The 16,736-nt window shown below is 40.6% G+C and overlaps 3 protein-coding genes across 4 annotated transcripts; all 3 read left to right on the top strand.

Moving 5' to 3' along the window:
* The first annotated feature begins 587 nt into the window (after positions 1 to 587).
* On the top strand, positions 588 to 5,918 carry notum1a (notum, palmitoleoyl-protein carboxylesterase a). Its single transcript, XM_085352471.1, has 11 exons — positions 588 to 946; positions 3,321 to 3,373; positions 3,497 to 3,592; positions 3,915 to 3,975; positions 4,053 to 4,111; positions 4,203 to 4,305; positions 4,416 to 4,607; positions 5,035 to 5,132; positions 5,233 to 5,380; positions 5,478 to 5,525; positions 5,615 to 5,918. The coding sequence occupies exons 1-11, from the start codon at positions 588 to 590 to the stop codon at positions 5,916 to 5,918; spliced, it is 1,521 nt and encodes a 506-aa protein (XP_085208597.1).
* Positions 5,919 to 9,356: 3,438 nt separating this feature from the next.
* myadml2 (myeloid associated differentiation marker like 2) lies at positions 9,357 to 11,636 on the top strand. 2 transcript variants are annotated; one of them, XM_085352469.1, is made up of 2 exons: positions 9,357 to 10,752; positions 10,828 to 11,636. In XM_085352469.1, exons 1-2 carry the CDS (start codon positions 10,215 to 10,217, stop codon positions 11,124 to 11,126), a joined length of 837 nt encoding a protein of 278 aa, XP_085208595.1. In that variant the 5' UTR covers positions 9,357 to 10,214; the 3' UTR covers positions 11,127 to 11,636. The 2 variants fall into 2 exon arrangements, with proteins under 2 accessions (XP_085208595.1, XP_085208594.1); XM_085352468.1 differs by having other exon boundaries at positions 9,357 to 11,636.
* A 2,017-nt stretch (positions 11,637 to 13,653) lies between these two features.
* pycr1a (pyrroline-5-carboxylate reductase 1a) lies at positions 13,654 to 16,587 on the top strand. The gene is made up of 8 exons (XM_085352467.1): positions 13,654 to 13,704; positions 13,979 to 14,050; positions 14,173 to 14,243; positions 14,335 to 14,514; positions 14,984 to 15,205; positions 15,332 to 15,424; positions 15,677 to 15,840; positions 16,150 to 16,587. Exons 2-8 carry the CDS (start codon positions 13,984 to 13,986, stop codon positions 16,325 to 16,327), a joined length of 975 nt encoding a protein of 324 aa, XP_085208593.1. The 5' UTR covers positions 13,654 to 13,704; positions 13,979 to 13,983; the 3' UTR covers positions 16,328 to 16,587.
* The last annotated feature ends 149 nt before the right edge of the window (positions 16,588 to 16,736 follow it).

Genomic DNA, 16,736 nt, shown 5'->3' with positions numbered 1-16,736 from the left:
TATAATAGGTAAACTCTTAAAAATAACCTGGCTAAATATTGACGCAACTCTGCCAGTTTATGTTTTGTTTTTTTCAAGCAAGTGTGTAACAAGATGCATATTCTCACTTCATAAATTTGTGGTGGAATGGGAAATGGGCATTTCAAGGCCAATAAAAGCCACCACATCAAATAAAACATTGCGGATCAAAAGAACCAACGCATGGACATTTTTTTTCCCTCTATAAATTAAAAGGGGGGGGAGGGAGTTAGTCTGCCAGACTTGATCATGCCCTGAGTCCTGCCCCGCTCCTGTGATTGGCTGGACGGTCACACAAGGGGGGAAAGTTTGAATAAAAAACAAGCGCATGGCACCAGTGTTGTCGTTCAAGCTTGTGTGCTTGGTCCAGAAGGGCTTGAGTTGTACCAGACAGATGAGGAAAGAGTTGTAGGCGCACTCGTGAAAGAAAACCAAAATTAAGCCTGAAAGTATTTCCAGTTATTTCAGCGGGTGGCTACAAGTGGTCTCAGAGGACTTTTGATTTTACCTGACATTTAATTTGTCTCTTTTGGAAGCTGACAAGTTTTTTTTGTTTGTTTTTGTTTTAAATGAGAATTTGGAGAAAGGACGTCACAAAGATGACACTGATCAGAGTGGTTTCTTCAGTGCTGCTGCTGGTACTGATGCAGTCCGGAGCTCTTTGCGCACGGAGGTTTCGGGGTGGCCGCAACCCACAACCGCGACGCTCACCGCCTCCTCCCACTTACCGGGCAGACCGGGGTGATACCACCGAGAGCTTCCCTCTGGATTTCACCGCGGTGGAGGAGAACATGGATAACTTCATGACACAAGTGAAGAACCTTGCGCAGTCCCTTTACCCCTGTTCGGCGCAAAAGCTTGACTACGACATGAGGCTGAACTTTTTGGAGAACACATCAGTCACCTGCAACGACGGCAGTCCTGCGGGGTACGTAACAACTGACCATAAACATGTATGAGGTTACTGTCAAGTCAAAAAGAGGCCAGCTGGGCTAGTAGGAGCTGTTATTTTGCCTTAAGAGTGCTTCAGCAGGACTCATCCGTCCTGCTGGCCATTAAAATAACCCACATGTATCTGGCCTGAGGAGAAAGTGCATCTCCGTTGATTTTCTCAGTATTTGGAGTGCTGAATCGCGTATTTTATTTTCATTTTCGATCAAGAACCATATAAATGTTTTTTTTAACATATTAAAAGAATATATACAAATAAAAGGAGAATAAATGATTAAAACAATGTCCTGATGCCTCAGTCAGAGTAAAAGATAGACAGCTGCTTTGCGTCAGTGAAGCGTGAAATTTGCGGAGAGCCGCATGGCCTATGCTTCATTTCCTTTGCTTCAAATTAGAATGCAGGTTTTGCGCTGCAGAGTTTCGATTTTACTTTTTAGACCCCCGCCCATCTCTGTCCGTCTTTCTCTGATGAGTACTCGGATGGTTGACCTGTTCGGCTTTCAGGGTGGATGCTGTAAAATATCCATAAAAATATAGTAGATTTTTAACTACATTTTTTATAGAAGGTTAGATTAGATTTTTTTCAGTTGTTTTTATTGTTAATAATATTGTGAAGCAAAAACATTCATTGTGAACCCCCCCCAACTCTACTAAAGAGGAATAAATCGTGCTGCTAAAACAGCAAACGCCAAATATAGTCCCTCCTTCTCTAAAATAGAAAAGGCATACGGACTCTTTTTTCAGTGTAGTTACAAGAAGACAAATTGTAGGTTAAAGGTCAGCGACACAGATCGGTGTATAGCTGTAGACGGTTTAATGTGTCATGTCTGTCCGCGCATTATGCTGCATCACAAGAGAAGGCTGAAACGTTACACACAACTACACGCGTACTCATTATTCACTGCTGTAAAGCATGTTGTGTCGTCGTGAATACTTTGGTTGTCGTTCTGATTTGTTGATATATGTGACTGAGCAGAGTGAGCTGTGCATTACACGGCGGCTCCTAGCTGTGTAAAGCGTGGGGACGAGCGCACGCAGGGAACAGTTACAGGCACAAGGCCTTTCATTCACTGTGGCTGTTATCAGCTGGGATGCTAATCCATCAATTGTTATAGCTACACGGATATTCATAAGTATGTAATGTAAAAGGGAAAAAAGTTACTAGAGCAAGTTACTAGGAAGTGAGTGGGTTTTTCATCTGTTGGAAACTTGTTTAAATAGGTGGATTGACACAACACCTCCCCCTTTGTTTGTTCAGCTTGTCAATTCTGGCTTCAGTATGTTTGATGGAAATAAGAGTGAGCTGCCTACATCGCTGAATAATAATAGTTAAAACATTAAGCGCAGCCAAAGTGTGATTCAGTGTCTGAGTTAGCAGCTCAGAGCTTCAGCCAAGTCTGTTTGCCTTAAAGTCACTGAAATGTGTTTGCCAATCTTCTGAGTTGAGTCACTGGTAAAATAAAGCAGATATTCAGTGAAATGGGGGGGGGGGGGGAAACGCTTCAACATCACAGAAGCACATTCAGAAGCCTCTTGTTTCTGCAGCGAAAGCTACTTTACACACCCAAAATATTTAATTTTCCTTGTGTTTCTGTGTTTTTGTTGAATAAAAGATGAGGATGATTTGGTTAGGACTGCACCCTAAACCATGGGTGCATTGCCCTCTTCTGGACTGACCACAGACAGCACATATCTCCAATATTCCAAGATAGGTTTCCTACAATCTTAGAGCAGCTATAGCTCAGAGTCACGTTGTCTAAGTGCATTCTAAGGGCGTTAAATTGGGCTTATGCGGGTTTGTTGGCACCTACTGCACCTGAGCAAAAGAGTTTTACTTCCTATCATGCCATTACTTTGAATGGCAGCCTTGGTTTTATCCACATTTTATGACATTGTGTTCAGAGTGAAGAGATGATGGTATGTTGCTTATTATGGAAAAATACCATCTACTGGAATCTACAGTGGAACCAGGATATGGTAGAGGATGATGTTTATCTCCTTTTCGATCACTGTATCAGTGTTTGAAGTGCAGCGTGTACACACAGCATCATTGCTTTCATCCGTGGCACCTTTTTGAGATTAGCATCAAGTTCGTGGCATCCTTGTTTGTATTACTGATGATGCGATGTGTGTATTTTACGCTTGGGTGCAAGCACTGATGTAGAAACAATGGCCACATTATCTTTCAGTGTCTATTTCTTTCTCCATAAGAAAGTCTCAAACCTGTGGGCCAAGACGTTCATGCAGGCAGCGTAAAGCAAAACTTGAGGAATTTAGAATCATATACACATATTGTTTAAACTCAACCATGCCTATTATCGTGTGCTCACTTCATTCTTTGGTTCTTGTAGGTACTACCTAAAAGAATCTCGAGGCAGCAGGCGGTGGTTGATATTTTTAGAAGGTTGGTACTTTGGACTAAACTGATTCACCTCAACACATTTCTCATTTCATGTCCAGTTATACCAAAAAAATCACATGTGACATGATTGTTCCTATTTTTTGTTATTGGTATATCTGCCTGCAGGTGGCTGGTACTGCTTCAACAAGGAAAACTGTGACAGCCGATATGAGACAATGAGAAGGTTAATGAGCTCCTCCAAGTGGCCCCAGACTAAAACAGGTGAGCCTTTCCATCAGCCCCCCTGTTGCTCCACCCGGGGCTCCTGACCACAAGGTGAAAAGCATACCTGCTTTTAATGCCTCAGCAATTAAAAGGATGGGATGCATCTGTGCTCATTTACAGTGTTATTGAAACTGACACCCGGTCATAATGTTGCTGCGGTGTAGGGCTACCTGGCGCCCACCACTAAAGGAAGAGAGACGCCTCTCTCTCTTGTTGCACTGTAATAACTGTAATCCACGTGGTAATGATGATGAGTAAGAAGAGGATGTGTCTCAGGGAGCCAGAATGGCTAATGATACACGTCGGTCTGTCTCTGCAGGCACAGGGATCCTGTCTCCACTCCCTGAGGAAAACCCTCACTGGTGGAACGCCAACATGGTGTAAGTTGCCTTTTGTGCTCGTTGATGCCCAATTTTTAATCACAAGTGGCATTTTAAATGTTACGTTTGTTGTGTAGGTTTGTGCCCTACTGCTCCAGTGATGTTTGGAGCGGTGCTACAGCCAAAACAGATCAAAGTAAGAGACACCACTAAAGTCTCAAAATCTTGACATGTATTTGCCCTGAAAGAAGAGTTGTTTAGTTCGTTTGTCTCTCTGTTGTACACAGGTGGTTATGCCTTCATGGGCTCACTCATTATTCAGGAGGTTGTGAAGGACCTGCTGAAAAAAGGTCTGGAAAATGCCAAAGTCCTCCTCTTAGCAGGAAGCAGGTGTGTTCACATGTAAAAATATTGCCCAGGGTTTTATATTGAAAGCTTCTGCACGTCATTCTTACTGATGTATGTGTACTGATGAAAATATATATTGTTTTTGTATGAAGTGCGGGAGGTACTGGCGTTCTTCTGAATGTTGACCGTGTGGCAGAGATGCTGGAGGGACTGGGCCACACTGCGATACAAGTGCGAGGCCTTTCTGATTCTGGCTGGTTCCTGGACAATAAGCAGTACCACTGCACTGACTGTGTGGACACTGCCAGCTGTGCCCCCACTGAGACCATCAAGAGAGGCATCAAGTATGGGATTTCTCTCAGTTTAGTTTTATTTATTTCATACCAATATTTATCTCAAGATACAGATTCCTATGAAATTATAGATAGAAGTCCCAACAATAAGACAATAATAGCAAGCACTGCTAGATGTGGCTGGCTGCTATGGCTGGCTGGGGGGAACAAACAAAACATGCGACAAAGCACAATCTCTTGGAAAGAGATGATGACATCCATTAGTCACATATAAAGGCACTGGGAGTGAAAAAGCACATCATGCACGAGCCCAAGCAGTCTGAGCCTCAAGCAGCCGAACTAAGGAATATTTCAGTGTCACCTCATGCATTTATCTACCAGCATTATTAAAAAGAAAAGCATTAAGTCTAGTCGTTAAACTGAGATCACCAGGTTGCTACTATACCCATCATATCCTATCTGTGTCTGTTTCTATTAGGTACTGGGGAGGGATGGTACCAGAACGGTGCAAACAAGCCCATGAAGGAGAAGAGTGGAACTGCTTTTTTGGATACAGAGTCTTCCCGTCTATAAAAAGTGGGTTTATGATCTATGTGGATACAAGTAAATGTGCATTGTGATGTGATCTACGAATACTCACATTGTCTGGCTGATATTTTTCATTTTCCCTGAGCAGGCCCTGTCTTTGTGGTCCAGTGGCTGTTTGATGAGGCTCAGTTGACAGTAGACAACATTCAGCTGACAGGTCAGCCTGTGCAGGAGGGCCAGTGGCGCTACATCCAAAACCTGGGCACTGAGCTGAGGAACACACTCAAAGATGTCCCGTAAGGCCATGCATCTGGATTTCAGGTGGAAAATTTACAAAGAATTATTGCAAAGACTTTTACTGATTACTGTTTTTTTCTGTTGTTTTTTCTTTAGGGCTATGTTTGCTCCAGCATGTTTATCGCATGAAGTTATCACCAGAAAGTGGGTATTATTCATTTTCAAAAGGCCTCTTCCCCGCTGTACGATTTTCTACCTGTGTGCTGACAGCGCCCTCTTGTGTTGTGTTCTAGCTATTGGATTGATGTGCAGGTTAAAGGCACCTCCTTGCCCAGAGCGCTGCACTGCTGGGACCGCAGCCTCAACGACAACAGGAACAACAAGGCTCCGCCTAAAGGCTGTCCTGTGCATCTGATTGACAGCTGCCCGTGGCCACACTGCAACCCCACCTGCCCCACCATCCGAGATCAGTTCACAGGGCAGGAGATGAATGTCATTCAGTTCCTCATGCACATGGGCTTTGATGTGCAGAAGATGGCCCAGCAGCAGGGAATGGACCCCAGCAAGCTACTGGGCATGCTCAGCAGTGGCAGCTAAAAGGACACAAACACACAGGCATTATCTCAACGTTAAACTAAGCAGAGTTGGCTGGCTGGTCTCTCTGGCCAGTCTCCCAAGCCTGATACCTCCAACTACCCCTCCATCTTCACAACCCATTCTACCTATAATGAATTTCCTCTGACCTCCTGTTTACTTTACTCCAAACCTCAGTCAGTGCAGGGACTTTGACCTTGTCCCACAATCCCTTTTCTCCCATCTGGTGACAAGTACTGTGGCAACATACCACAATGACAAGGCACAAATCTTTGCGACTCACCATTTAAATTATATTTTGTTTTGTAAAAGAAAATATCATGAATGTAATCCAGTTTTAAGGATGCTCACTGATGTTTTGTTTTTATGTTTGTCCTTCCATATAGTTTAAATTTAGTCATTGCCACAGTGGCATAGGGATGCTGTTTTTGTTAAGTAGCCAATATAAGACTGTTATCAGTGCAATTGGGCCCTAGCATTTTTCTGTAATTGGAACTCTCATTGCAAAAATAACTGACATCAAGGCAGATATAGGAAAATATCATAAGTGCGCTAAGTGCTGAATCAGAAAGGAGACATTTTATATTTACCTCTAAAAAAAAATAAAAGCATAAACAATAGCCAGAGAAAGACAACTGACACTGATGCTCTAATAAACTCATAGCAAAAGACTGTCAGTTAGAATTACCCTGTTTGAACTAAACAGGCACAAACCATGTGTTATTACCGCTAATGAAAGTAATGCAATAAGACACAATGTTCCTATAGCTGTAACTCCCTTGATAGCATCTAAACCAAATTGGTATATTTTAAGATGTCAGAATGTCCCCTTTAGTTGTTTTACAATGCTAACTGTGGTGCTAAAGTGGATCTGGTTTAATGTCTATACATAGTTATACAAAAACCACAGTGCCATCACATCTAAGCTATACCTCTTACGCACAGGCCGCATCATCATGACAAGACAGTTCAAAAACTCATGTTAGGTCACCTCAGTAGATCAGCAATCCTCAAATCAATGCAATGAACATTTAAAGGGAGACGAATATTGTGTATTGTATTTTTTGAGTATATGTATAGGCTCTATCAAGTGTTCACTATTGTAACTCCCTTCTTATTATTATCTCATAGAGATCACTTTTTAATATAATGACAATGTTGTATGTAATGATGTCTTTATAAATGATGTTTTTAAAGGGCCTCTATTTCGCATCACACCAGAAAAGGAAAAGTATTACTAATTGTAATTTTATTCTGTAACATATTTTTTAACAGGAAAAAAAAACTCAAGCTACATTGGTAATTTACATATTTATTTTGTTATGTAAATCATATTTATAAGTGCTATTTTCACAGAGAAGTGATTCTTTGTAAATTGTAAATACATTGCTGTTTTTCTCTTTGTGTTGACTGCATGTCTTTGTATCAGACCAGAAGAAAAGACACATAACATAATATACTACAAGATAAATATTTTTTGCAGTCTTGTGATTATTACTTCTATAAGGTCTACTAAAATGGTATTATTAATGTGTAGAAGATGTGGCATTACTATACTAAACTATACTTAAAGTCAGTGACTGATCACCTTCAAGAAATGTGGTTATCACCTAAAATAAGAGAAATATTTCAGAGTGAGTGAAGTGATCTGGTGGATAAACAAGAAAATTTCATTATAAGTTCTGCAGACCAAAAGGTACTACAAGCTAACTGAATAAAAGGTGTGCAAATGATGCAAAACTAAGCTGCCTTGCATAATAAACTCTGCACCATGTGGCTCTTATCTTGCTGTGTATTTGAGCCTAGTGCAGTGTGTTTATGCTACCTGCACTGCACACATCACAATTTAGCTTTTGTTCACACATACACTCACAGTGTGATGGTATCTACCACGCAAGGGCCTAAACATCAGGAGTAGTCTGGAGCCTTACTTACAGTTCAGCAGTTCATGGGCAGGACAACCTGGGCATCAAACCACTAATTCACTTTTGCTCCTGAGCCACAGCTATCTTTACACATGCTTATCAGCATCTAAATGTTCTCTCCAAATTATTTAAGCATAAAAACCTTGCTCAGAATAACTCCACCTTGTCCTCCCATGGCACGTCCATCACAGACAAAAAACTTATTTTGAGAAAAATAAATTCACACCCTACTGGAAGTAATTAAAGCTAGCAAACTTAGAAAGGCGTACCGCTTTGATCTTTCAGAATGAAGACCAACAGAAAACTTTGTATAACTCACATCCTAAATGGAAGAAAAATTTGACAATTAAATAATACGTTAAATAATATATTCACAAACACAGTAACACATGTAGGTTTTAAAGTAGATAGGTAAAAATGATCATTATTGTACAGGAATTAATATACACTATTGCAAAATACCAGTATAATACTGTACTTTAGAAAGTTTATTGATAAAAAAGCATAATAATGATGCTTTTTGTTTTACTGTTTTACATTACTGCTAAAAATTTGGTAGTTTTACCGTATTAATTGCTGCCAGTAAAGAACTTTAATTTGAAATGTGTGCTGATAACCCAGAGATGGGTTTGGGTTTTTTTGTTTTGGGCTAAGAAGTATTACTGTTCCCTGTGATTGATTGGTAACCCTCTTGCCTTATGATAGCGCAAACAGGCCCGACCCCCTGTCACCCTGAATTAGATAAGCAGATAAAATGGATAGATAGTACTGTTCTCTATATTACCTGTATAACAGCTCATTCCCTAACAGTGCAAGTGCTGCAAACTGCAAAACAAAGAAGATAAAGCCTCTTTAAAATTCCACACCAAATGACATATTCATTTTTAAAATGCAGTGTTTAAGGCAATTTTGAGTAACTTCCTCCAGAGCTGAAAAAATGCTGCTTTGAACTTGAAACTGAAAATAACTTATAAGTAGTTTGCAGTTATGTATGCAGTAAGCAGTTATGAATATTTAAGTTTGCTTTTGTTTTTTGCAATATTCTAATTAAAGAAATGCATATACATGCATGTACATTTCTAAAATTGTTTTAATAGTGATTTTATGTAAGAATATCCTTGCAATGTTTCAATTTTAAAAAACGAGGATACTTAAATAAGAAGGTTAAAATATTTTAAGTAATTGCCACTTCATTTCTACCTCCCTTTCATATGCATAGGTCAAATCTGCCATCGCTTGTGTATAATCATCCCTCTGAACCTGTGTGTAATTTATGCCTCTAATGGGAGTCTTAGCCCTCCTCCCTGTCATTACACAGTGTGTAAATGCCAGTTTCTGACTGTGGGAGCTCTGACTCAGCCACTCTGGGTGCTCCCTAGAAATAAGACTCCCAAACTGCCTGCCACATGCAGCCTCCCACCCCTCTGTGGAATATAGACCCCCTATTTATAGCGCTGGCAAGGCCTGTAACTCTGGGCTCGGCACAAACTTTCATTTAAACAACCACCCCTAGCAATCCACCGAGTGCACACTGACAGAGACAGGAGGAGCAGGGTGTGCTTGCGTGAATAAGAAAGAGTGGGAGATCAAGTCTGAGAGGCAAGAGAAGACAGAAAGCAGCGAGACAAAGAGCAAGAGACATAGCCGACAGTTTGAGTGATTCTGGTGGACAGTTTAGGGAAGAAAAAGAGAAAAGAGAAGAATTTATAAGGACTGAGTCCATGAGGAGTTGAAGTTGACTGACAGGACAACAAATTTGTCCACCTGTTTGGCACTGAGGGATTTTGCTGGAAGATTGATCTTTGGATATCAATTTTCAAAGAGGGCTGATTGGAGAAGACGTTACTTCACTTTGATATTTTGCTAAACTGGAAAAAGTAGTGAGGAAAGAAGCCAGCAAGCAAGGCAAGCAAGAGAAAACCAAGATTTCACTGCAGCTTTTGAGTAAGACTCGATCATATTATTATTACATGAAACACATTTTGAAATCATTAGAAATCAACTGTTATTATTCTGCACAGAAATTAGACTCTTTTTACAAACTTGTGCAACCAAGAAGAAAGAAACCTATCAAAAAGATAGCTTATTATCAAAGTTGACTGAAAGTCTTTTCTCATTTTAAGCTATTGAACAAACTTCTACATAACAATGTACGCATGTAACCTAAGCTTAAACACACTGCTGTAATTACAAAGCAAGGTCAGGAAAGAAATTACAGACATTTGTAATTAAGGACCATCTATAACAGGAAACCAAAAAAAGGGTGAGGTCTGCGCGAAAAAGACAGAGGAGGCCGCAAGGACACCAACACGGGCAACGGGACATTAAGAATCTCACCAGCAACAACAGCTGCTTTAGAGGGACAACAGGCACCATGGATTCTCAAGGAGGACATTACCTCAACAAAGAAGCTGTGCTGTCCCCTTTAGGAATAGCCCGAATGTTCCAGCTACTGTTTGGCTGCACCATAATGGCCCTTGTGTCCCACAGCGCAGGCTACAGTGCCAATTATGGAATCTTCTGTATGTTTGTGTGGTGCTTCTGCTTTGCTGTCACACTGGTTGTTTTCACCTTGGACATTACCCGGCTCCACACTTGTATGCCGATTTCCTGGGATAACTTCACTGTGGCCTTTGCCATGCTGGCAACACTCATGTACATCACTGCCTCTGTGGTCTACCCCGTTTACTTCCTCCAGACAGAGGTTCCCGATGAGGAGTGGGAAGTCCAAATATACCGAATTGCTGTTACAGTCTGCTCTGCAGTCTGTTGCTTCCCCTACGCAACTGAGGTGTTCTTAACACGAGCCAAACCAGGGGCTGTGGTTGGATATATGGCCACTGTGTCTGGTCTGCTCAAGGTGGTCCAAGGTTTTGTGGCCTGCATCATTTTTGGGGCCCTGGCTAATGACAGTGAGTACAACCAATACATTGCCACCCAGTACTGTGTGGTGGTGTACAGCCTGTGCTTCTCTGTCACTGTGATAGTGGTCGTACTGACGGTTTCTGGTAGGACCTCTGCCCTGCGGTTCCCATTTGATCGGTTTGTGGTCATCTACACCTTCTTTGCTGTGATCCTCTATCTCAGTACTACGCTGATCTGGCCCATCTTCAGCTTCGACAGGAAGTATGGCAACACTACTCGTCCCGAGGACTGCCCACGAGGAGAATGTCCGTGGGATAGCAAGTTGGTTGTGGCCGTCTTTACTAACGTCAACTTAGTGTTGTATTTTGTAGATCTTGTTTACTCCCAGAGGATTCGCTTTATCTCTAGTTCTGCTGTCTGAAACCACCACAAACAACCAAGTTCAAGGACATATCCAGTTTGTTCTCCATATCCAGGTCTATGTGAAAGACTCAATGGCTTAAATCCACCATTTCACAGTGTTATGTAGCCAGAGTATAACACTTTTTTTTAATTAGCAGTATTATCTAGTTTTTATGTTACAGTATTCATCTAGTCCTGAACTTCTTCCTACCATAGAGAACATGCACCATGGAGACAATCTCAGCAACTCTGTCCACAGACGACTCTGGGAAATATATCCATCTCTCTAATACAGGCATCCATCTTATCTGGGACCTAAAGAAGTATCAGACCAGTGTTATGTCATTCAACCTTTCAGAGGCTTGGCAATTTATTTAATACTATTTATATAACAATAAACAGGGTGGAAATATATAGATATGTTTAGTATCTGTTAGGTCAACAGTTTGCACTGAACATAGAATATGGTTTTGGCTTTCTAGCCACTTCGCTGTATTTTTTTTCCAGTTTAGATTATATTCCCCACATATGTTGAAGTTTATAAGGTTTTTTTTAATTTACTGAATGTCAATTTTTTTGAAGGCAAATGTTTGGCAGCAGTATTAGATTTCTTATTTTGTTGATACATTACATGTTGACCACAAGCACGAGTGTTAACATTCTTTTTCCCATGTTTGTACTCTGTTCTGTGTTTAATAAAATGTCTATGTTTTCATTTGGCCTTCTTTCACTTCTTTGCATAAAGTAGGACTTAAACACACAGTGTTTTTCATGTTCTAGGGTAATTTGCTGCTACCAGTGAAACTATTTGGACAATTTCATGTTTTTTCTTTATACTTGGTAATTTAGCATAGACTGGGATTCGCCAATACGTAACTTTTTTTTCTCTTTTTAAAAAATAAAGGTTTTCCAATGTGTTGATTGTTCATAAAATGCAGAAAGAAAGAAAAAAGATCAAGCAGCATATGCTAGTTTGTTTAGCCTACATGTAGTCTACAATTTTAGAGAAGCTGTTGAGTTAAATAAAAATGTTTATAAACATTAATGCCTAATAATGTAGGTTTTAAAGTATAATGTAGTTTAGAATGTTTAACTTTTTTAAAAAAAAAGCATTATAATGTTGCTTTTTGTTTTACTGATTTACTTTACTGCTAAAAATCTGCTAGTTTAACCACGTTAATTTTTTTTTTTTTCTTTCTCTCAGCCTCTCTCTCGCACTTTTTTTCCGCTTCACTCTGCACGCGAGCCTTGTGCTTTACGCTGGGCAGAGGGGGGAGGGGCGGTAGTTACACTCAGTAGCACAGGAACACAGCCAGAGAGAGAGAAAGAGAGGCAGGGACAACAACATTAGAAAGGTATAGTAATCATCCACAACTATTTTCAGTTGCAGATGATAAAGGATTGAGAAAGTTTATTCATGCAGGTCCATATGACAGAGAATATGCATGTTCTTTTAGTTTTCATATTATAATTTATATTTAATTGTGTTGTGGTTTGCAGTGTTTTGTGTTCTTTTCACTTTAAATTTGTGAAAGGAAAAAGCTGAAAATTTAAATAGTTAAAACTTGAAATGTGAATAGTTGATTTTTGTATTATATGATTTATTTATTACATTTTATGTGGAGTGAATAAATAAAAGTATATTTACGGTGGCCCCTAGAGACAAAGCACATACAAACTTCAAATCACGTACGAACTCTGAAGCATGTACAAACTCCAAAACACGTAAAAACACGTACAAACTCCAAAACACGTAAAAACTCCAAAACACGTAAAAACACGTACAAACTCCGAAGCACATAAAAACTCAGAAGCATATAAAAACTCAAAACACGTACAAAAGACAACAGAAGTGCTCCAGGATGCTGGGCGCAGTGTTGAGCCTTTGTTATCTTGTGGCTACACAAGCCAGCAAGTACCAACGACCGGATTTGGTGTGTGGTAATAACAGGTAAATGAACTTTTTTTTAAATTATTTGAATATATATATGAGTGCCTGTGTATAAATACACAAACAATACACACATGCTTTCAATTGTGTAATTTAAGTGATCTAGTAGCTCTGCTTTGGAAGTTCAGTTCATGCTAGAAATGTGTTTTGGAGTTTGTACGTGTTTTGTCTCTAGGGGCCACCGCATATATTTATATATAAACATATATAAATAAAACCACTTGTTTTTATGTTAGTAATTCCTTTTGTGCATAATTTTATATTATTGTTAATAATAAATTAATTAAAGCAACAAAACAACCTGAAGAGCCGGTTCGGAGCCGAAAGAGCCGGCTCTTTTTAGTGAGTCGAACCGAAAGAGCCGGATCTCTAAAAAGAGCCGGAAATCCCATCACTACGGTAGATGCCAGTAAAGCGACTGCGTCTCCTAACCAGCTTTTCCTTTCAGCAGCACAGCCTGGTGCAATTTAAACCCCGCCTCAAAGTTTACGCTGCTGCCACTGCGATTGGTTGAAATTGTCACGCGTAAGCTAAGGGTGAAAGCTCACTGGCTCGCAAGCCTCGTCAATCAAATTCGTTTCTGGTCGCTGTTGCAGAAGCTACAGCGTTAATCACCTGGGACACGTTGACAGAGTTGTAATTTCAGGTATTTATGAAGAGCTGGTATTGGTCTGTCTGTCTGTCAGCTTAAAGATTCTTCCGTTTGTTCATAAATGTAATGAATGTTAGCGTTATGGCTGCTGCCATTATGTGTCCAGGATTCGCCTTGCCCTCCCTCAGTGAATAATACGGAAGTAAGATTATGTTTGCGCTACGTGTCGGAGCTGTAAAAAGGGCACACGGCTCATCCTTTCTTGGTTCATCTGTCACTTGTAAGACAAAACGTTAAATTTAATGTTTTAAATTGTGTATACCTACAGGCAGAATGAGCGTGGGTTTCATAGGAGCGGGCCAGCTGGCCCACGCTCTGGTGAGAGGCTTCACGGCAGCAGGTGAATTTCGAAACATACCTTTAACCATATGTGCATTAATTTCATTTCATTTGTATTCTTGATGTATGTAGATTGCAATCAGGCACCGAAATGATTTCTGGTTATTTTTTCCCCTCTTCAAGGCGTGATTGCCACGCACAAAATCACAGCCAGTTCTCCAGACACAGATCTCCCCACAGTGCAGCAACTACGGGTGCATAGTCTGTTATATTAGTGACTCTGTGTAATTATGAATATGTATTTTACCTGTCTGAAGAACTACTAAAAGAAGTCAATTTGTACAGAAATTGGGTGTAAATTTCACTACCAGCAACAAGGAGACAGTGAGCAGGACTGATGTTCTCTTCCTGGCTGTGAAGCCCCACATCATTCCTTTTGTCCTCGATGAGATTGGACCAGATATCGAAGACCGTCACCTTATTGTGTCCTGTGCTGCAGGGGTCCGAATCAGTTCCATAGAGAAGGCAAGTCATAGCCCGTCGTGTTTACATGTTGTGTGTTTTATGGTGGGAAACTTACAAACTAAACACATTTAAGCCCCCCCTTCCTATTCAAGCTGCTTGTTACACTAGTTTTTATAAGTCAATTGGTGTAAATATAGTAATTATCTACTAGTATTTGTAGTGACATGGTATGGTGCATCGTAAGAGTTGGTGTGTACCCTGCTTGTATGAACACTAGATCACTTAATTATAGTACTACTTTTAAAACATTACGGTAATGCAAATCATAAGCCAGATGAATCCAGACGCATAACTTAAAGTCTTATAAACGCTATTGATTCATATTTTTCAGTGCTCACATCGCCTATACATACATCTAATCTGTTTTTGCTTGCTGTATCCATCCATTATAAGAAACTTTAAACTGGTACTTTCATTCATCATCCCTTCAAATGAAGTCACTAAATTAGAGCATTGCTCCTTTTTGTAGAAGCTGCAGCAGTATCGCACTTCTCCAAAGGTCATACGTTGCATGACCAACACTCCAGTGGTAGTCCGTGAAGGGGCCACTGTCTATGCTACAGGAAGCTATGCAGATGTGGAGGATGGAAAGCTCCTGGAGCAGCTGATGGCCAGTGTCGGCTACTGCACCGAGGTGGAAGAGGACCTGATTGATGCAGTCACTGGCCTAAGCGGCAGCGGCCCTGCTTATGTGAGTCCGTTCTACCTATCAGTGTGTTTTGCAAATCTGCCATAGCTGCAGCATTTGTGAAAAACGTGCCCTCCGGCTTGTTGCCCTCTTTCCATCATAGTAACGTTGATGATTGTGACCTTGCAGGCTTTCACTGCTGTAGATGCGCTTGCTGATGGTGGTGTGAAAATGGGCCTGAACAGGAGATTGGCTGTACGCCTCGGAGCCCAAGCACTGCTGGTATGTCCGTTATAGATGCAGTATATACTTTTTTTTTCTTTTTTTTTTTAGGTTTTGATCCTGGTTTGATGTTGCTGTGTTTCTGAATACCCCTAGTGCCTATGAGTTGAGTTTAAAAGAATACTGTTCAATTATGTGTGACCTGCAGCTTGTCCTGTCCCATTGTGCACATTGACACAGTCTGAATGTTCATTATCACGTGGCGTATTTTATGCAATCAATCAGTGGCGCTTCCTTTGTGTTTCTTCAAAGGGGGCTGCTCGGATGCTGTTAGACTCGGAGCAGCACCCTGGGCAGCTCAAGGACAATGTGTGTTCACCAGGGGGCGCCACGATCCACGCCCTACATGTTATGGAGAGTGGTGGCTTCCGCAGCCTGCTCATCAATGCTGTGGAGGCTTCTTGCGTTAGGACGAGGTAGGTTGGCGAGAGAGGTGTTCAACAAACAGAGAAACATTTTTGTCGTTCCTGTCATAAGACACAGAAGAAAAGCAATTCACTCAATTGCTCAAAGGGTGACAATTTTTTTTAAAAGTTTATTATTCAGACAGCAGATGGAGCTATGTATGTACAAATCATTTTAAATTGTGGCTTCTCTGGTTACATATCACCTAGTGTTGAAGTTATTACTACACTGATTTATTATGCTGTGATTAATATGTATTATCCATTCTAACTTGTATGTTTATCTTCTTTTGTTTCTGCTTTTTTTATATTTCAAAAAAGGGAACTTCAGTATTTGGCTGACCAGGAGAAGATTTCCCCTGCTGCCATAAAGAAGACAACTCTGGACCAAGTGCTGCAGCAACCGGGAGTCACTCCAGACGCTGTTGGAGTCAGATCTCGTGGGATCAGTATGTTCAACAGCAGCAGCAGCAGCAGCTTCAGGACCAAAAAGAAATAAAATAACCTGCCAGGTGGAGAAACTGCAAACTTGTCATATCACTGATGATCTGGCTATATGCTACAACCACTACTGCCGGGTAGTTGTTGACCTAAGTAAGTAAATCACCTAAAATATGAGGTGAGACTTAACAAGAGAAAGATTTCAAGCGATAATAGCTTCCTTTTGTAAGAAAATCTCCATTTCCGTTACCATGAAATGCTTTTTTTCTTTCTTTTATATCCCTGTTCCTGGTATTTTAGTTGACTCATGGAACAAAAATGATCCTACCAGTTTCTTCTCTGGCTTTCTAAACCTTGTTTCTGATGATCGTGTTTCATGCCAAAGAGGTTCACTTCACAACTGTTTTTTTTTTTTTCCTCGAGGTGATATCCCATTGCAGCTTGTATTGTACTTTGTACCAAAATCA

Source organism: Diplotaxodon limnothrissa, linkage group LG4 (assembly GCF_057381915.1).
Source record: "Diplotaxodon limnothrissa isolate DT_005_m linkage group LG4, D_limnothrissa_male_GT1.1, whole genome shotgun sequence".
Taxonomy (NCBI): Eukaryota; Metazoa; Chordata; class Actinopteri; order Cichliformes; family Cichlidae; genus Diplotaxodon; species Diplotaxodon limnothrissa.
The sequence above is the reverse complement of the archived record's forward strand: the minus strand, read 5'-3'. Positions and strand labels throughout refer to the sequence as shown.